This window comes from Phoca vitulina, unplaced genomic scaffold (genome assembly GCF_004348235.1).
Source record: "Phoca vitulina isolate PV1807 unplaced genomic scaffold, GSC_HSeal_1.0 scaffold21, whole genome shotgun sequence".
NCBI lineage: Eukaryota > Metazoa > Chordata > Mammalia > Carnivora > Phocidae > Phoca > Phoca vitulina.
Genome location: NW_022589724.1, coordinates 28,571,751 through 28,592,421, shown reverse-complemented (window position 1 = coordinate 28,592,421; position 20,671 = coordinate 28,571,751). Strand labels below are relative to the sequence as shown.

The window sequence follows — 20,671 nt, the reverse complement described above, 5'->3', positions numbered from 1 at the left end:
CAGGGTGGGGGCGAGCTGGGGAAGGAAGACACCCTCACCCCTTCTGCTCAGCATCTCAGAAACTCATCACCCAAGAGCATCTGGGGAAACGTGCAGAATGTATTTTAAAAGACTCCAGAAGCAGCCAATGCTCCAGATTGGAAGTTGGGGCTTTTCATCGTGGTGGCCTGGCCAGTTTGGTGCCCAGAGCCCCTTTAGGGGAAAGACAAGGTGCGGATGTCCTGCACCCCCAGCACGGCAGGGAACCCTGGGGGCTCAAGAGAGCAGCCCCGGGGTCTTGGGAGAGTGGGCAGGCGGGGGGGGGCGGGAGGGTCCTGTCTGCAGGGACCGTGCCCTGGCCCGGCTGTGGGGGGAGCCACAACCACTGAGGATGTGGTGAGGATTTGGGTCCCCTGCAGCAGGAGGGGCGGGTGGTCAGCCCCGAGGGCTAGGCCGGTGGAACATTCTGGGTCTGGAGACCCAACTCCCCCTCCATCATTGGCAGCTGGGCCCCTCTGCCGACGGCAATGTGCCCTGTCCTTGCCCTGTCCCCATGGCCTGGCTGAGAGACAAAGGTGGGTTCCTCCCCCAAAGGGTCATAGGTGTTATGGGTCGAATTGTGGCCTCCCCCAAAAGATATGTTGAAGTCCTAACTCCCAGTACCTATGACCGTGACCTTATTTGGAAATAGGGTCTCTGCAGATGTGATTAAGATGTTGGTTAAAATGAAGTCACACTGGAGGAGGTGGGTCCTGATCCCCCCGTGACCTCTGTCCTCAGAGCAGAGGAGACACGGAAGCAGGGAGAAGCTCCTGCCGGGGCCGAGCAGGGACGGAAAGCTGTGGGGCCGTGGCCAGCATACCCCCAGGACCCCGGGCACCAGCAGAAGCCGGACAGGCAAGGCAGGGCTCTCCTCAGAGTCCCAGAGGCAGGATGGCCTCGCGGACCCCTTGATTTTGAGCCTCTACCTCCGGATCCGTGAGAGAATAAGTCTCGCAGGGGCTTTAGGCAGCTGGGTTGTGGCACTTCGCTACGGTAGCCCTGGGAAGCTGAGCCAAGTGGCGGGGATGTGGGTGGTGGGCCCCAACATACTGCCCCCTGCAACCTTGGGCAAGTCACCTCCCCTCTCTGGGCCTCTTTTTCTCATCCGCACCATGGGCACGTCAGTGGCCCCACGTCAGAGGCCTGACATAAGGTGTCGAGCCCTCACACGCTAAGCGCTCGCTCCGGGAACCCCGAGCCTCGGCCCCAGCCTGACGCATCTCCCCCCTACCCTGCACTCTGGGCGCAGCCATGTGGGGCTCCCTCTCATCTGCGACAGGCACGGCCTCCTTGCCCCCTCCTCCCCCTGCCCGGAACACTCTTCCCCTCCTTCCTGGCTGGCCCCTGGCCCGAGCTCCCCTGACGCCCCTCGTCATGGCTCTCCTCGGGCTCGCCTGTGTTGGCCTGATGGCTTGTCCACTGGCCCGGGGGCAGGGAGCCAGGGAGACCTGAGGCTGGAGCGAGAGAGGGTCCGGGCCCCCAGGGGAGACCCCGACAGCGGCACCTTAGGGGCATCCCGAGCTGTTCATGACCCAGGCCCTGGAACCCCAGACAGTGACCTCAGGGAGAACGACCCACCAGCCTGGAAAAGTCTAGGAGCCCCTTGCCCCCTGAACACTTGACACCTTGGCCTGTCTGGGGCTGAAGAAATCCCACCCTGGATGTCAACAGAGATTGTCCTGCCCGGAAACGTGCACCACGCGCGAGAGAGCACGCGGGCGAGGGTCCGCTGCCTGTCATCTGTGTCCTCACATGAAACGCACACCCATAATGGGTACTTGGAAATGACCTATCAGGTCACACGGAGTCCGGCCCCTGGGGGCCAAAGCGGCACCGACGCCCGTGGCCGGGGGCTCTCCGCAGGCGGCACGCGGCACCCGGCCTCCCTGGGCGCTGGAAGAGGCCCGCTCTCGCTCAGGCCCTCCGGCTCGCGGGCAGCAGCTCCCAAAACGTGCTTGAGGAGACGGCCGATCTTTGGGGGTTCGCAGCTGTTCCTCGAGAAAAGGGGTCTGAGGCCAAATAAGTTGAGGAAACACGGAGTTAGACCGGGTCTCACAGGAAGCGTTTCTACAGGACTTGTCAGAGCCTTTATGACAGCAGTGGCCCTTGTGAACGGCCAGCATGGGGGCAGACTATGCAGCATTCCCCAAGGTTATTTGACCACAAAACCTTTTTCTTCCAAAAGCGTCTTGCAGGCCGGCGTCCGGCAGGGCACCCGTCGGAAAGTGCTGCCCTAAGCTCTCGCCCTGGGTGGGCGGTGGCTGGGGGTGTCTTGTCAGGCACCGCGCTGTGGCATGGGGCACGGCCAAGCGCTCAGCAGTCACGACGACGAAGGGACAGGTCAAGGCTCGGCCCTGCTCCTGCCACCTTGGTTCTCGCCTTCCTTCTCCAGGGCAGAAGCAAAGCACGGCTGTCCCACGGGCCCCCGGCCTTCCTCGAGAGGACACTCAGTCTCAGGGCAGGAGCGGGGACACTCGGCACTACCGGCCACACCAGCCCTCGGGGCGGCCTGGCCGAGGTCACCAGCCTCCAACCGAGATGGGGGAGATGAGGCCGCGGGTTTGTCGCCCCCCCCCCGCCGGCCCTGCTCCTCCTGTCCCCTCTCTCGGGCCACCCCGGGTCCTGAGCCACGAGCAGGTGGCTCACCAGGCGGAGATGAGCATCTGGCAGGTGTTAGAGGACATCCAGACCAGCTCCACCAGGCGGAACTGGAAGTAGCCGATGATGAAGCCCGAGATGACGTCCGTGATGTGGTGGCGGCCGATCATCACGCGCGACAGGCCCACGCAGAAGGCCCAGAGCACCAGCAGGACCCGCAGGGGCACCGCGAGCACCAGGTGGCTGAGGAAGAACTTGGACACCATGGCCGCGCGGCTGGCGTGCCCGGCGGGGAAGGCGTAGATGTCCATGGTGAGGTAGTCCAGGAGGCTGGGGCTCGTCTCGAACGGGCCGCGCCTCTTGATGAGCTTCTGGACACCGGCCACCGTCATGATGTCCAGGAGCAGAGCTGTGGGCGAGAGAGAGAGAGAGAGGCCCGAGGGACGGTCAGTGTCCCCTCACAGCTCAGCACCCCCACCCCGTCTTGCTTTCTTCCTACCAGCCACACTCAGCCCTGGGCATGTTTCCACCTCAGGGCCTCTGCCTGTGCTGTTCCCTCTGGCTGAACGCCCTTTTCCTGGGCTATCCACCGCCTCAGGCCTTCCCGACCACCTGTTTACCACGGCCCTGGCCCTCTCTACCCCTCCCCGACTTCTTCCTTACAGCGTTTCCCAGCCCTGACACATCACACACTTTCTTAGCATTTCCCTCGTCTCTCTTCCCCGATGCTACAAGTGCTCCGAGAGGGTCCAGACCCAATTTGTTCATGGTGCTCAGGAAAGGTGCTGCATGAGAGAGTGGCTCATTGGGGGGTATCTGGCCCCTGGGGGCCCCTCGGAGGGCCTGACCCACTGCCCTGGCTGGTGACTGTTCTCGAAGGACCTCACTGAGGTTCCTGCCGTGTTGAGAGCAGCACATTACCACCCCTGTTTTTTTTCCTTATTTTTTAAAAGATTTTATTTATTTGAGAGAGAGAGAGAGAGAGAGAGCAAGCAAGCAAGCACGAGGGGGGGGGTGAGGGGCAGAGGGAGAGGGAGAAGCAGTCTCGTTGCTGAGCAGGGATCCCAGGACCCTGGGATCATGACCTGAGCTGAAGGCAGACGCTCAACCGACTGAGCCACCCAGGTGCCCCTCCATCCCTGATCTTTAAAAGTTAAGGTGAAATTCACGTCACTTGCAACGAACCATTTTTAAGTGCACAGTTCAGTGGCATTTAATACATTCACAGGGCTGGGCAACCATCACCTCTATCCAGTTCCTGGATATGTTGATCACCCCGAAAGGGGGTCCCATACCCAGTAAGTAACCAGCCCCTGTCCTCCTCCCCACAGCCCCCGCGTCTGCTTTCTGTCTTGATGGATTGGCCTCTTCTGGACGTTTCGCATACAGGGAATCATCCCCGCGGCACGGGCCCGTTCCTCACTGCCAAGGCTGAATAATATTCCCCTGTCTGGACGTACACGGTTGGTGTCTCCGTCCATCTGTCCGCGGACATCTGGGCGGCCGGCACCTCCCGGCTATTACGAATGTTTGTGTGCGAGTATTTGTCAGCGCCTGTTTCCAGTTCTTGTGGGGGCACACCCACGGGTGGGGTCACCGCGTCCTACGATGACGCTACGTGTCTCTTTAGGAGGGACCCCGTCACATTAGTTTCTGCAGCAACCAGATGACATGACAAAGCCTTGGAGATGGGACCGTTCATCCCTGTGGCTCCTCCTTTCCAGAGGGTTCCGCCCTTTCCCTCCTCCACTGACTTATTCTCCCTCATCCTTCAGGCCTTGGCATGAACGTCACCTCCTCAGGGAGGCCTTCCCTGACCTCCAGGTCAGGCCCTGAATGGCGCGTTCCCAGCACATCACGTTTCCCCTCCTCGTCACTCGCCCAGCTGCAGCCAAGGAACCCTCTGGCTGGTGAGACACTCGGCATCGGCTCCTCCCCGCCTCCCTGCACCATCCCTCCATGGAGGCCGGGCCGGGGCCCCCTCATTCACAGGTTTGTGCCCAGGGCCAGGCACGGAATGGCAGTCTCTAGATGTTCGTGAAGTCACTGCCTGGGGTGAATGGCCGGGGGTGTGAGCTCTTCTCCCATTTGGGAGCACGGGGGAGACCTGGGTCTTCATCCATCCTGCCTCCGCCCACCCACTCCGTGCTGTGTGGCCTTGGAAGGGGTGCTCTGTCTCTCTGTGCTGTTAGGCATGGTGCCAAGGCTCCGGTTTCACCCAGCTGATCACAGTGGCATCCAGACAGCCCATGGGGGGGACCTCCGAGGAAACTGTCCCCACCCTTACAAAGGCCCCTGGAGACGCCTAGACGCCTATCGATCACAGCACCTGGAAACCCTTCTTCAGGTGACAGAGGAGACCAGGCATCGTGGTGTGATGGCCAAGCTCACGAGTGTCACAGAGACCCTGGTTCACATCTCAGTCTGGGAGCCTCCTGGCTGTGCAACCTTGGACAAGTCACTCAGCTTTCCTCACCAGGACGATGAGATCACAGACACCTACCTCCTGGAGGGGGTCAGGCCCAGGTGACCAGCCTTCTCAAGTGTGCCTGGGACAGAGGGGTTTCCTGGGACACAAGACATTCAGGGCTCAAACAGGGACGTCCCAGCACACTGGGGCAAGCCTGTCCCCCGCCATGCCTGGCACAGCCGGAGGGCCAGAGAAAGGTGGAGGATTGATGGCCACTATGCGATAATTCACTGCAGCTGCGCGCTGGGGGCTTTTCTGGAAACTGCAGGGGATATCCAAATTGTTGGCCTACAGCGGCTCTTGCTCAGACATGGGGAAAAATCCAACCAACTTTTGGAAAAAAAAAATGATGCAGTAGGTATTCATTGTAGGAAGTTTACAAATTAGAAAACAAGAGTAAAATTTTAAATCACCTGTAATCCTGCCGCCCACAGGTTGCCGCCGTTCCAGACCCTTATCCGCCTACAGAGCATGCATAGATTTAATAATATCTGTAACACGCTCTGCACACGGTTCCGTAACCTGCTTGGGAAAGTCTGGCCACACCCCTGCCCCCCGACTCCCACAGCTGTGGCAGATGAAGCCCTGCGGCATGTTTATTGAAAGGTCCCAGCATGGGGCGTTCAGATCGCTCCCAAATTAACACTGCGTTCCCTGGTTAGTTGTGCGGAACTTCTTGGCCTTCCTTGTTACCTGCACCACCCCCCCAACCCCGCAGGACTGCTGCCTGCTATCTGGTCTCCTGGTTTGGGATCTGGACCCCTGGCCTCTCCCGGGCCTTCCCCTCTCCATAGCTGATATCTGCCCACCTTGGCAGGTGCCTGGCCAGCAAGGGAGGCCAGGAGCAGGGAGCGGTGGGCGGAGAGGCTGCCGGCCTGAGGGAGGCCGAGCCGCCGGGAGGGAGGGAACCTCGTTCTACAGGCGCCTACCCCGCATTTCCATGGCAACTCGTTCCGGGAGCTAGCCAGCTGGGGAGGTGTGTGGCTGGCCAGCCCACTGACCCAGGTGGAGGCCAGGCCCAGGCGGGGAGCCAGCTGGAGCCTGCGGGAGGTCACAGTCCCAGCAGGACGGAGGGACCGAGCCTGCCAGATCCCCAGGGCAGGCGGGAGCTGAAGGGAAGCAGCTGACCCCTGGGGCTCTTGGCCTCATGGAGCAGGAACGGCAGGAGGCCAGGCAGGAGGGGGGCAGTTCTTGGGGTGGGGGTTCAACTCACAGCTTCCAAGATCACAGGTGGGGTCAAGTTCTCCCTGCACTAATTAAGGACGAGTCCTTCACTTTTCAGGACCTTGACCCACTCACCTGTAGAGGGCTCATTGCAGGACACAGTGAGCTCCTCAGTGCCCGAGAGGCGTCCGGCACAGCCTGTGTGTGCTGGTCGATGGCACGGCCGCTGTCACCCTCCTTCAGTCCCAGCCGGCCCGACCTGGCAGCTAGCTGCCATCAAGCAGGTGCACCAGCGAAAGCGTTTCCTTCTGTGAGCTCCCACCAGGGTCAGACTTTTACATGGCCCCGTCCTGCGACCATCGTCACCTGAAGGGAAGTCAGAGCGTCCAGGGCCCGGGCTTCCCTGGCGCTGGGGGGCAGTGGCCAGCCACTGTCTGCATGTCAGGTGGGCTGCCGGGGTCTGGGGGGCTAACGTGGACCAGAGCCAAACCGCACACTAGCCACTGGAAGACACAGTCGTCTGTCCAACCGGTGACCAAGTTTCCCAGCCAAAAAACCAGGGCCCATCAACTTGGCAAGTTGCTGCTGGTTTGAAATCTGCCTTCCCAGACAAGTGTGAGTCCTGGCGAGGTGTCCTGGAGGCGTTGGGCGGGAGCAGCGTTGGCACGTCTAGGCTGCCCAGTGGGGGCCCCCAGCTCAGGGCCCGGCTCAGATTCGGTGGCTGAAGGCAAGAAGGGCTTGTGCCCCCATCTCCCCACAAGCCCCAGCTCCCCTCATGAGTGGTCAGGATCCACAGGCCAAGAACTGAGCTAGACCCACACCCTCCACACGGCAGCAGAGCGTTTTTTCCCCGGTGAAAGCATTTACAAAGACTCAGTACATGAACCAGATGACCGAGGCGGCCCGGTGGTGAAGCTGCGGGGCGGGGGGGGGGGCTCGGCTCCTCGACCCTCCCCTGCCCCCCTGAACGGAGGCCTCGGAGGCTGCCTGTGTCCCATGATTTAAGAACCCTGCATCTGGGCCTTGGGGAACCTGCTGCTCTTTCTGGCTGGTTCTGTCTCTTGAGGCCGTAATGCGGTAGAGACTCTACCCCTTCGCCCCGTGCCCCTCGGAGACCGCTGGGCCATCCTAAGCCGTGTTCATTCACTCACTTGACCTCCAGCTCTTGGGTAGGTCAGGCGGGGCCGGGCCTGGGCTGGAGCAGCAGGCTGGCCGAGGCGGCAGGCGGGCAGCAAGCCCTGGATTCAGAGTTCCCATACAGGTGCTGCCTCTGACCCGCCCCGAGCCGAGGCTTCCCCGGGCCTCCCACCCCCCAGCCCCGCTCCTGCTGCCCCGACAGGGCCGCCCTCCCCTCCTCCAGCGCCGTGGCCAGCCCTCCCTGTGACCGTGATTCTGACACTGTTGGCGCATAATCTACGGCCCAGAAATAGAAGCAAATGGCGCCATCACTCAGGGCTCCGTGAATTCCGCTCGCCCGGCGCCGTCAGGTTCCCTGACCCACATTCCTCCTGGACTTGGAGGGAGGCAAGGGCGGCCCCTCGGGGAAGGCCCGCCTGGCAGGACACTCGGGGGCGAGGGGCAGGAGAGTCGCCGAAGCCCGCTGCCCCCCGACAGCTAACCTGAGCGGGGCCGAGCAGGGGACCTCCCGGCCTCCACTCCCCGCCGTCAGCCAGGGCACGCACCTGGGCTCCAGAGTCAGAGGCCAGCTTCAAGGGCAGCTGCTTGCAAATTGCGTGACCTTGGCACGTCCCTCTGTCCGAGCCTCCCTCCCCTCATTGACACAATCCCGGAGGCCGCCCGAGGGCTGCTCGTAGGAAGCGCTACCTAAACGGCGCCTGGGACAGGGTCGGGCCTCCCTCACCGCCTCTCATGCTCGTCCTGGTGGCCATCTCCACGCTCAGACCCTCTCAGCAAGCAGGACTCTGAGGTGCCTGGACCCCCAGGCCCTGCTGCCCCAGCGGCCTCGCGGCCTCAGAGCAGGGCGGGACCCTGCCTCAGCACCCTTTGTCCTCCCCCAAACCAGAGACCCTGGGGGCCTGTGCTGCCCAAGGAAATGGGGCTGCAGGGGTGCAGGGGCGAGGCAGGAACCAGAGCTTCCTTAGAAAAGAACAGGTATCATGGGGGATTTGGAATTGGCTCCTCCTGAGGTCTCCTGACTGCCTGTGGCTGGCCGCACGTGCGTGCGTGTGTGCGTGTCTGCCTGGAGGCCGGGGAACGGCTGGGATGACCTCTCATGGCCCCTGTGGAGGCCATGCCCTCAGGAAGGAGCAGAGCCAGGCCGTTCGGGGGCTCCTTGTTGGCTGCTGGGGGGACAGGTTTGCGGGCCGCGACTCTCACTGGCTGAGGCTGGGAGGAGGGGTCCCAGCTCTCCTGGCCTGGGGGTCGACCCTGCCTCTCATCCCTCATTCCAGCTCCTTCAGGAGCTGGGGGGACCAGCCCACAGTGCTGGGGGGCAGTGTCAATGGGCCTAAACTTTCTGAAGGGCATTTGGCCTCAGACTTAGAAGCCTTTGCAACACATCTCCCTTGACTCAGCTCTCCGGCCTGTAGGAATATCTCCTCGGGAAATAATTAGGGATGTGCCCCATGATTCACGGTCAAGGGTGGCCACTGCAGCATTCTTCGTAACACTGAAAACCGCACCAACCCCGTGCCCTTGAGTAGGAGCCGGATGAGACACATTGTGGCCAAGTCTAGACAATGGTGCACTCTGAGGCCAACGCCAATGATGAGGTGGATGTGTATTTATAGCCACCGAGGGAGCGCGGTGGGGTTTTCTGTTAAGTGGGAAAGGACAAGCACCAAACAGGATTTACAGTAGGATGCCATTCTTATAAAATAAGATGTAAATGTGTTTATAGGCAGAGAAAAAAGTCTGGAGGGCACCGCACTGAATGGTAACAGTGCTTCTCTCTAGGTGGGAAGATGAGGGTGATTTTCATGGTCTTTTTGTAATTCTGTATTTAAATTTTTCCTTACCACAAACAGGCATTACTTGGGCACATTTTTAAAAAGTTATTTTTACAGGGGCACCTGGGTGCTGCAGTCAGTTAAGCGTGTGGCTCTTGGTTTCAGCTCAGGTCAGGGTCTCAGGGGCGTGAGGTCGAGCCCCACATCCGGCTCTGTGCTGGGTGTGGAACCTGCTTGAGGTTCTCTCTCTCCCTCTCCCTCTGCCCCTCCCCGCTCTCTCTCTCTCAAATAAATCAATCTTTTTTTTTTTTTTTTTAAGATTTGTTTATTTATTTGAGACAGAGTGGGGAGCAAGAGAGAGAGAGCACATGAGTGGGGGGGATGGGCAAAGGAAGAGAGAGAATCTCAAGCAGACTCCCCATTAAGGGCAGAACCTGACGTGGGGCTCGATCCCAGGACCCTGAGATCATGACCTGAGCCGAAATCAAGAGTCAGACGCTTAACCAACTGAGCCACCCAGGTGTCCTTCAAATAAATAAATCTTAAAAAAAAAAAAAAAAGTTATTTTAACAAAAGGACAAATATTGCATGACTGCACTTTTATGAGGTCCCTAGAATAGACAAACTCATAGAGACAGGAAGAAAGTAGTGTTTACTAAGAGTTGGGGGATGGATGAGGACATTCTGCCAAGTGAAGTAAGTGAATGAGGAGTTCTTGATTACTGGGGACAGAGTTTCACTTTGGGAAGACGGCAAAGTTCTGGAGGTGGATGGGGGTAAATGTTGCACACAATGTGAATGCACTTAAATGCTACTGAATTTTAGCACCTAAATATGGTTAAAATCATAAATTTTATGTTATGTGCATTTCAGCACACGCACACAAAAGTTATTTTAAAAAACAAGCACACGGTTCCAGCAGGATGCAGCTACTGGGGAGGGGTGAAGGGAGCAGAGGGGTGGGGTGGGGGTGGGGGAGTCCTGAGAGTAGGCGAGAACCTTCCAGGCTCTTAACACTGGGACCTCTGCTCTGCTGGGTTGAGTGGTGTGTGCGTGTGCGCGCGTGTGTGCGTGTGTGTGCACATGCCCGGCACCTCTCCTGACCTGGGCAGCCCCTGACGTCACCCGGAGCCACGCCCCCGGCCCCGGGCACCCGGGAGGCCGACACATGGGCCCTGGCCTGTCTCTATCTCCCCTGGCCTGAGCGATCCTGCGCACGTTCTGTAACTTTGCAGGTTTCCATTGCTCAACTGAAGAATCCAGACACTAAAGCCGGCTCTACCTATCTCTGAAAACCATCGAGGTACAAGGAAATCAAAACTACGGGCATTGGAGTCTGACGGCAACATCTATTCACTCAGCTGAGTGCCAAGCAGTGTAGACACGAGCCTGCCCGATTGCACGTGGCCGCAAGGGCAGCTGTTAGGACGGTGCCTGGGCCGGGGGCGGCTGAAGGCCCCCCAGAGGGACCGACATCTCACCGAGCCCCACTGAGACATGACAAGTGAAGCAGGGGTGGGGGAAGGAGGGGGACTGCTCTCCTCCTGCAGAGCTGGCAGGGAAGGCTAGGGGCAGCCTAGGTCGCCATCTATAGGGACAGGCTCTGCAAGTCTCGGGGACGGTCATCACCACGCTGTCCCTGAGAGCAGGACCCGGTGGGCGGTGAGGGAGAACCGACACCACAGATAATATGGAGGGCCGGCCCAGGGGGGCTGGGTGGGCGTAGGGGTGATGCAAGGCTGAGGGACCAGTTCCAGTTTCTGAACCTTCCAAGCTTGAGGCAAAGGGACGTGGGGCCAAGACCATGGTCCCAAAGAGCACATTCACGGCCCAGCAGGTCCTTTGCTACCCTTGAGAAGGAGGCCAAGCTGGGCAAAACACCCCAGGAGGTCATTTGAGAAACAGATGCTATATTAGCGTGTGCAGAGTTAGGGTGTCACATGGGGCCAGAGGCCCATGCAGCGGATGTCGCTCCTGGGGAGGGGGTTTAAGGGTTTTTTCATCATCTGTCCTTGTAATGTTTGAGTTTTCCTTACTGTAAGAACATACAATGAAAAGGTGCTCAACATCACTAATCATTAAGGAAAAGCAACTCAAAACCACGAGATACCACTTTTCACACTCACTAGGATGGTTATTATCAAAACCCAGAAAACAGCAGGTGTTGGCAGGGACATGGAGAAATCTCGCAGCCCCTGTGCATCGCTGGTGGGAACAGAAAACGGTGCAGCGGCCATGGGCAACAGTACGGGGGTTCCGCAAAAAATTAAACATAGAATTACCATTTAACCTGCCAATTCCACTTCTGAGTATTTATCCCAAAGCACTGAAAGCAGGGACTTGAATAGATGTATGCACACCCGTGTTCCCAGCAGCACTATTCACAACAGCACTATTCACAACAGAAGCAACCCAGGTGCCCACTGATGGATGATGGATGGACAAGGTGTGGTCTACCCACACCATGGAGTATTATTCGGCCTTAAAGAGGAAGGGAATCCTGACACCTGCTACAACATGGAGGAACCTGGGGGACATTAGGCAAAGTGAAATAAGCCAGATACAAATACCATGTGAGTCCACTTTTCTGAGGTCCCGAGAGAAGTCAAGTTCATAGAGACAGGAAGTGGAATGGTGGGCGCCAGGGGCTGGGGGAGGGGAGAATGGGGAGTTAGTCTTTATGGGGGCTGAGTTCCAGTTTGGGAAGATGAAAAAGTTCTGGAGATGGGCGTGGTCATAACATGGTGATTTTTTTTTTTTTTTTAAGATTTTATCCTTTTATTTGACAGAGAGAGACACAGCGAGAGAGGGAACACAAGCAGGAGGAGTGGGAGAGGGAGAAGCAGGCTCTCCGTTGAGCAGAGAGCCCAACGCGGGGCTCGATCCCAGGACCCTGGGATCATGACCTGAGCTGAAGGCAGACGCCCAACGACTGAGCCACCCAGGCACCCCATGGTGAATGTTTTTAATGCTTATGAAGTGTGGATTTAAAAGTGGCCAAAATGGTAGGTTTTGTATCGTGTCTATTTTTTCGCAGTAAAAAATGATACAGCGGGGCGCCTGGATGGCTCCTTTGGTTAAGCGTCTGCCTTTGGTTCACGTCGTGATCCTGGGGTCCTGGGATCGAGCCCTGCGTGGGGCTCCCTGCTCATCATGGAGTCTGCTTCTCCCTCTCCCTCTTCCCCTACCCCCGTCTGTGCTCGCTCTCTCTCCCACTCTCTCTCTCTCTCAGATAAATGAAAAATTACAAAAATGATACAGAACAAGAAGAATGTACAGTTTTCATAATCAGGAAAATCTCAATAAAGAGATCACGGCAACAAGACATGGGAGCCGTTGTCCACCAAGCACAGGCCCACCAAGAAACCAGATGGGCCTAGGTCACCTGTCATGTGGCTCCCTTTGGGATCATCAAGCCGAGGGTGGCAGGGGAGGGACAAGGGAGGGGACGCAGCATCTACAGGCGTCTGGAGCCTGCAGGGGACCTGGGACGGCTTTGATTCCGGTGATGGTGAGAATAGTGATCACGACTACTCTGCAGGAGTGCTCACGGGCCCTGGGACGCACCAGGTTTCTTATGTGTATTCTTTGGTGAATGGTCCCAGCCGCCCATTTGATAGACGAGGGGAATGAAGCTCACAGAGGAAAGTCCCTTGCCCGAATTCCCACAGCAGGGCTAGGATTTGCACCCAGGTCCGGCCGACCCTGGAGACCAAGGTTTTGCCAGTGGCCCAGATCCCTTTGGGCTTTTTCTCCAGTCTGGGCAGCATGCCCTGGGGGAGGGAGCGCGGAGCAGGGGGGCCGTGCAGAGAACTTCCTCTGGGCCCAGTTGGGACTCCTCCCAGGCCCCGTGGCTAGAGCTCCCATTTCCCAAGGCCCTGAGTTTTCTGCTCTGGGGCCACAGAGAGCCCAGGTCCCAAATGTGCAGGGGGGGCCTCCACTCCTAGGGTACTGGGTGGCATTGGACCCCCACTGGGAATGGCATCGGACACCCCCTGTGCCAAGTGCTTTCTCAGCTTCCCACAAACCCTGGAGCCCCATGTACAGATCAGGAAACTGAGGCTCGGGGATGGGATCCGGCTTAACCAAGTTCACAGAAAGAGAACGGGTCAGGGGCGCCTGGGGGGGCTCAGTCGTTAAGCATCTGCTTTCGGCTCAGGTCATGATCCCAGGGTCCTGGGATCGAGCCCCGCATTGGGGTCCCTGCTCAGCGGGAAGCCTGCTTCTCCCTCTCCCACTCCCCTTGCTTGTGTTCCCTCTCTCGCTGTGTCTCTCTCTGTCAAATAAATAAATAAAATCTGTAAAAAAAAGAGAGAGACAAAGGGTCAGAGAAGGACTGGACAGAGCCCAGTCTGACCTTGGAGCCTGTGCTCTAGGATTGAAGGCTGCCCCCTTAGCCCCCCAAGACTGAAGGATGGACAGAACCCTGCAGTTTGTGCTCAGTGGATGGGCTGTTCTCCCAGGTGGAGAAGGGCGCCGGCAGCCCCCTTGGCAGGCTGGGCCAGAGCTGTGGGACTAGAACCCACCTTGGCTACTTGCTGGAGTTTTCTCCCATGGAACTGAAGGGCTTGGTCTGCATCCCCCAGAGTGAGCCGAGCCCACAGAGCACTCTGCTGGCTCTGAGCGGCTGCTTTGTGCTAGGCCCTCATTTCTCCGTGGTCTCGGTAACTAGAGGGGCTGGGAGGTGGAAAACATCCCGCCAGACCCTTTGCTCCCTTACTGCATATATGACCCTTCACCTTCTTGCTGCGTTCACGCTTCTGGAATGGATTGGGTGGTATGCCCAGCCTGCAGGCTGACAGTGAGTGGGGAGGGGAGGGGTTTGCCGTCTGGAGGGTGTGGCTTTGGTTCCTGGGCCGAACACTAACACCTGTGTGCGGTGGGCATGTCCCTTGACCCCTCTGAACCTCAGTTAACTCCTCTGTAAAGTGGGTATACTAGTATTTATCCTATTAAGTCATTAAAAATATTTTTTAAATTATGAAATACAGGACATTCATGGCATAGTATTTGGTACATGATAAAGCTCAATAAATTCTTATTCAAGAAGGAAGACATCTCGAATCTTGGTCTTCATCCTCTGAAGCAGACACCTTTGTGCCCACAGCTGCGGGTTGCTGGGACGAGCCAGAAGCGCCATCTTCACAGGCTAGAGCTGCTCCCAGTTCTCACCCCTGCCCTATCTCTGACTGGCTGCATGACCGTGGGCAAGCCGCTTCCCGTGCCTCAGTTTCCTCCTCTGTATGAGGGGAAGAGTTACTGCCTCTCCCTCCCGGGGCTGTGTGAGGATTAGAGCGACGGTGCGCTGGGAACACCAATGCTGGGCACACATTTAAACGCTGGACACATTCCCAATACAGTGTCACCACCTCCAGCGTCATCCAGGGAGGGGACGTGGGGACAGGGTCTAGGGGGCAGGGTTGAGAGGGAGGCTCAAGGGTGCCTTCTCAGCCCTGTCCTTGGACACCAGACAACCTAAGTCCCCACACAGCTTCCTTGAACGGCCGCTGTGTCTGGGGCTGTAACAGCCCCGGGGACACCTTGGGTATTGAGCGTAGGGCTCTGCCCATGGAAGCCCCTGGCCTGGCGCCTCAGCCACCTTGCTCTGCCCCCCGCTCCCAAGCCCGTGGCACTGCGCCCGGAAAGAGCACAAGCCTGGGGGTCACGCCGACCCGGCGCCAGTCTCCAGCCCTGAAGCCTTGGCCAGGTTGCTTTATTTATAGGAACCTCAATATCCTAATCTGTAAAGTGGGAGTGATAATAGCACCAGTCACGGGGGACTATCTATTCGCGAGAAATAACAAGTAATGTAAACAATTTAAAAATAAGAACAAGAGAACACTGAGGGTGTAGGAGGCATCTGACCGATTCCTCCTCCGCGGCCCACCCACAGAGCGTCCAGCCCCAGCCCCTCTGGTTATCCTGCCTTCCTCCGGGACCACAGCTCTTAGTGGCCCAGCCCATACCCCTTCTGGAGCTGCGTCCCCTCGTCAGTGTTTGCTGAGACCTCCACCTGCCTGTGCCCAAAATGGTGGCCACGCTGGGAGGGCCGAGGGGATCCACATGGGCCCAGCACGGAGGGTGGAAGCTTGGGGTTCCCCCAGCACCTTAGGGATCTGGAGGCGCCTGGAAGGGGGCAGGACGGGGGCCGGGTGTCACCTCGTGAGTGGAGGGGAGGGCCTGCCTTCCACATGGGTCCCCTGTGGCGCCTGGCACAGGGCAGCGCTAAACTGAGAGACGCTGGTGGCAGAGACTATGGTAAGACAAACCAAGGACCAGCTCACCTGCTGCTCTTCCAGTGACTCACCAAGGGAAGCAGCAGGTAAGGACCCTAGGTGGCCACAGTGGGCGGAGCCACAGACTGGACCTCCGGCACCCCCAGACCCAGGCACCTGGCAGGGTCCCTGAACCAAGCAGAGGGGGCATCAGGGCAGCTCACAGGCGCGGTCTGCAAGCAGCCTAGGAGCTCAGGGCCCCAACCCATGGGATGGGAGTTACCCCGCTCTAGCACACTTATCAGGATCCCCACCAGACTCCTGACCGCCACCCTCGAGGCCACAGTGGTGCACTCTGCCGACAGCTGGGCCTTTGCTTGGAGGGCCCCACAGGGCCTCCACATCCTCGAGGCCCCCACTTTGGAGCGGGCCCCTGGCGGCACATCCCCAGTTCTCTCTTTCCCAAGCTGGAAGCTTGCTTGTTTCTGGGGCACCCTTCCTGTCTAACCTCATTAGATCATTCCAGTTGGTTTCTGAGGGCCCCACTCTTCCTGGCCGGGGTGGGGTGGCGTGGGCTCCCTCCCGGGGGGCCTGGTGGAGTGGGATGGTGGATGGCAGGCACACTCACCTAGGAGCAGGTTCATGAGCACCTCCTGGCCGGCCAGCGTGCTGCTCTTCACCAGGCAGAGGATGGTACCCCCGATCCAGGGGATGCCGTGGCCCGTGATGCCAATGAGCTTGACCATGGAGCGGGCGCTGGCCCAGGACGCGGCGCGGCCAGCACACACCCCCAGCCGCTTGGACATGCAGATGTCAATGGCCAGCAGGGAGTTGAAGGCGATGCCCTTGAAGGAGGGGTTCAGCTGCATGCAGTCCTCCTCGGGCAGCTGCTGTGACTGGCGCCGCTCGCGGGCCCCATCGCCAGGGGGCGGGGGCTGTGCCGAGGGGCCCGGGGCCTTCCTGCCTGAGCTGCGGGGCTCCGGGGCCCCCTTGGGGGGCTGGTTCAGGGACAGGAACTCAGCCCGGTTGAGGACATTGTTGCGGTCCCGGGCCCGGGCGCGGTTCTGGGAGGCTGGCATGGTGACGCTCACACGGCAAAGGCCGGTGCCAGCCCGGCTGCGAGGCCTTGTCCCTGAAGACAGGAGCTGCCCCGGGAGCCACCACCACTCCCTGCCTCCCTGCCTTCTCCGCAGCAGCTGTTAAATATAGAGTGGAGGATTGCACGTGGCTGTTTACCTCGGCTGCCACCGGGCTCCGAGGGGACGTGGGTGCCAGCTGGGCAGCCAATCGAGCCCACTGATGCGGGCCGGCGCCAACGGAGCCGCGGGGGAGGCGGACGAGTCCACGGCTGCCCTGGCTGCCTCGGGCCTGGGCTATTTAAATCTTCCAACGGCTCACTCCCCAGGATTGGGGGACTCTGGGAAATGTAGTCCTTCTGCTGCTCTGGCCTCAGCTGGGCCCAGATGTGGGCCCTGGACCAACCCCTGCAATTTTACCAGGTTCCCTCTGAGCAGTGCAGACCCCCATGAGCCAGGCCTGCCTGCCCCCTGGTCCCATGGACGGGGCAGCGGAGCCAGGTCAAAGGCCCGTCTGGGCACCAGACGGAGTGAAAGACGTCACCGACAGCATCATCTTGGGTCCGCTGGGGCCAGGCCCAGCACCTCCCCTCTGTGAGAGCATTTCATTAAGCTGGCAGGCTGGGGTTTTATTTTTATGTTTTAATCAGTCTTGAATTTGGCTTCCCTGCATCAGAGTCCAATCAAATGGCAATCTGTAAGATCTGATTTCCATTAGCGGGAGGGCTAATTGATCTGTTGGTAATTGATCTGCCCCTTGGAGGCTGTCTCCGACAGGGGCACTCCAGCAGCTCAGGCAGGCCCACGGCGATCAGACACCTGGCATGGGCAGCGAATGAAATGTCCGTCCCCATCCCCGGGAAGCTCAGTGCAGTGGGGATTAAACATGCAACATGTAAATGATTGCAGGTGTAGAGATGTGGGGTAGGATCACAGAACCCCGGCCCTGGGTTTGGCTTGGGAATCATAGTGGGGGGCTTCCCCTGGAAGGAAGAACAGGTGGGAGGCCCCAGGCAGGGTAGAGCCTACCCCAAGGAGGTCCAGGAGGCCCATGTGGCTGGTGCATTGCACAAAAGGACAAGAGAGGCTGAGAGCCCAAAGAGGGCAGACCAAAGGGCCCAGTCAAGGATTTAGGGTTTGAGTCAGGCTTCTCTGTCCTCCTACCCCTGGTCACTAGAGGAACCGGAAGTCTCCACAGCCCTTATAGGGCTGACTGGGCCTGGGCTCAAGGGAAAGTCACTGGTATAGGGTGAGCAGAAGAGTCAGGAGTGAATGCCCTGGTCTTACAATTCAGGGCAGCCAAGGCCTGTCTGCCCAGCTGGGCTGGAGGCAGGAGGCTGTGACTTCCCTTCCAATCACGGAGCCTACCCGTGAAGCCCAGGGCCAGCCCACAGCCTGCTAGGCACCAGTGAGCTGCCTGGGGTGGGGTGAGTGCTCTCTGGCCACAGGGCACCAGTCGTGGGGTCCAGAGTCTGACAGATGGGGGATGACCTGGGGTCTGCCACCAACTAGCTGTGGGATCTTGAACAAGTCACTTGGCCTCTCTGGGCCTTGGTTTCTCCACTTGTAACGTGGGAATCAGAGTGTCTACTTTCAAAAGCTAGTGTGAGATCAATAAGATGATGTTTGTTACACACTGAGTAGGGTCCCTGACACATAGTGTGCCTTCCACTCCATGGGTTAGGAACTGATCCTGTTTAGCAGAAAAGGCACAGTCCTCTCTCCCCTCTGGGTGCCTCCATCAGAAGGACCCACCACCAAAGTCTGGGCCCTATGCCATACCTGTTGGTGTGAAGCCAGACTCCAGGAGCCCTGAATCCAGGGTTCCTTGCAGACTTCCCGGCATTCTTCTTCCAGAGGGCCCCATTCAGACCACACAGCTACAGAGGAGGATGTCCCAGCCTCTTGGGTAGAAATGATGGCTTATGCTGCCTCCTCCCAGACCCTGGACACATGCAGATGGAGATGGACTCAGAACGTGGGGATAGTGGGCATTGTACTGAGCTATGTGCTCTAACTTATTCACATCCTACAACCAACCTTTCTGTGAAGATGTGATACTACCCCCATTTTACAGATGAGGACGTTGAGGCTCAGAGGTTTGAAGGCCTCCAGCCAAGAAGCCTAAAAGAGTGTATGTTCAACCCCCAAGCAGTCCCTGGGGAGGAACACAAGGGCCTCCAAACACAAAGGTCCCTCGGACAGCAGGGACCTGGGTGTGCTCGCTCAGTTCTCCACCAGGGAACTCATCTCACTCTCCCTGGGTGGGGCCCCTGACCTCGGCTGACCTCTGGAAGGGAAGAGGAGCCCAGCCCAGATTGGGGCTATTTATACCCTGAGGCCTGTGTCAGCATCTTGGTCTAGTCAGAGCTGCCAGCAGGTTCTGAGGGCCACAGTGGGCTCCATGCTGAGGGGGTCCATGAAGTCCAACTGGGCTCTGGAGTGAGACACCCCAGGTTCAAACCGTGGCTCAGCCACCTCCAGCTTAGTGATCACAAGTGAGTCTTGTGAGCCCTCCTGGCCTCTGTTCCCCACTCTGGGGGCTGGTGGAAGGATGGTGTGAGGGGCTCACTCAGCCTGGGACCTGCTCTTCCCTCCGTAAGGTGGGGTGACCCTGTTCACATTCTCAGACAGCTGAGATGCAGGCTCCATCCCTTTACGAGGCCCTACCATAGACCACATAGTCCCACTTCTCAAGGATTCTCAGAATCCACTCATTCATTGAATCGATGCTTTTGTTGATCTCTTCATGAAGCCTAGTTGCAGAGATAGGACACACACCCCACGAAATAACTAGCCAGTTCATGAAACAGTTTACTTTTACCAATACCCTTACTTTTTTTCGTATTGTCAAGATATTACATGCTTACTGAAATAAATTCAATAAATACAGATGATATAGGTAAAATCCTACTGCCTGGAGACCACCACTGTTAACATGAGGGTGGTCAGGTTATAAAGGAATTCTCACTCGTCTCATTTCCAATTATTATAATATTTTACAAAACTAAATATTACTTTTTTTTTTAAGATTTTATTTATTTATTTGACAGAAATAGAGCAGGAACACAAGCAGGGGGAGTGGGAGAGGGAGAAGCAGGCTCCCCATGGAGCAGGGAGCCCGATGTGGGGCTCGATCCCAGGACCCTGGGATCATGACCTGAGCTGAAGGCAGACGCTTAACGACTGAGCCACCCAGGCGTCCCCTAAGTATTACTTTAATAATCAGAAAGAATATATATTAAACAAACTGTATGTGTATGTATCATATATACACAAATATGCATTTAAAAATATGGTTGTGGGGCGCCTGGGTGGCTCAGTCATTAGGCGTCTGCCTTAGGCTCAGGTCATGGTCCCAGGGTCCTGGGATCAAGCCCCACATCAGGCTCCCTGCTCCACGGGAAGCCTGCTTCTCCCTCTCCTTCTGCCCCTCTCCCCTACTTGTGCTCTCTCTGTCTCTCTCTCTCTCAAATGAAGAAAATCTTTAAAAAAAAAAAGAGTATTAGAAAATTAAATATTCTTTTATTCAAGGATTGTGTTAAGGAATGGAACAACGACAAACAACACCAGGTTTGGATGACTGACAGGTGAACTCTACCAAACCTTTGAGGAGCAGATCCTTCTAATATTATATAAACTACTGCAGAGGACAGATAAGGAGAGACTCTCTCTACTAGACCAGTCTAACCTGGATAACTACACCAGACAAGAACAGTGCAAGAAAGGAAAATTACAGACACATTTCATTCATGAATGTAAAGGTAAAACATAAAACAAATACAACTAAAACATCAGCTGAATACAAGTGTCTAAAAACACATCATACACATGATGGAATTAGTTCTATCCCAAGACTGCAAGGAATGGTTTACTATTAGAAAAATCAGGGGCACCTGGGTGGCTCAGTCGGTTAAGCGTCTGCCTTTGGCTCAGGTCATGATCCCAGGGTCCTGGGATCGAGCCCCACGTCGGGCTCCCTGCTCCACGGGAAGCCTGCTTCTCCCTCTCCCTCTCCCCCTGCTCGTGCTCCTGCTCTTGCTGTGTCTCTCTCAAATAAATAAATAAAATCTTTGAAAAAGAGAGGGAGAGATTTACTACTACTATTTACTACTACTACTAAGCGTGTGTATCATTAACTGGTACTTAGTAGTTGCTCTGCGCCTACTCGGAGCTAAGTGTGTGTCCCTGAACTGTCACAGTAACCTGACGGGCTTT

At 57.6% G+C, this 20,671-nt stretch overlaps 1 protein-coding gene across 1 annotated transcript; it reads right to left on the bottom strand.

Moving 5' to 3' along the window:
• Positions 1 to 311: 311 nt before the first annotated feature.
• Positions 312 to 16,737, bottom strand: PLPP7 (phospholipid phosphatase 7 (inactive)). Its single transcript, XM_032418931.1, has 2 exons — positions 16,006 to 16,737; positions 312 to 3,028 (listed from the first exon to the last, which is right to left on the bottom strand). The coding sequence occupies exons 1-2, from the start codon at positions 16,454 to 16,456 to the stop codon at positions 2,664 to 2,666; spliced, it is 816 nt and encodes a 271-aa protein (XP_032274822.1). The 5' UTR covers positions 16,457 to 16,737; the 3' UTR covers positions 312 to 2,663.
• Between the last annotated feature and the right edge of the window lie 3,934 nt (positions 16,738 to 20,671).

Coding starts and splice junctions, on each gene's coding strand:
- PLPP7 (XM_032418931.1), bottom strand. CDS start 16,456: ATGCCAGCCTCCCAGAACCGCGCCCGGGCCCGGGACCGCAACAATGTC. Junction 3,029..16,005: donor GCTCATGAACCTGCTCCTAG/GTGAGTGTGCCT, acceptor TCTCGCCCACAG/CTCTGCTCCTGGACATCATG.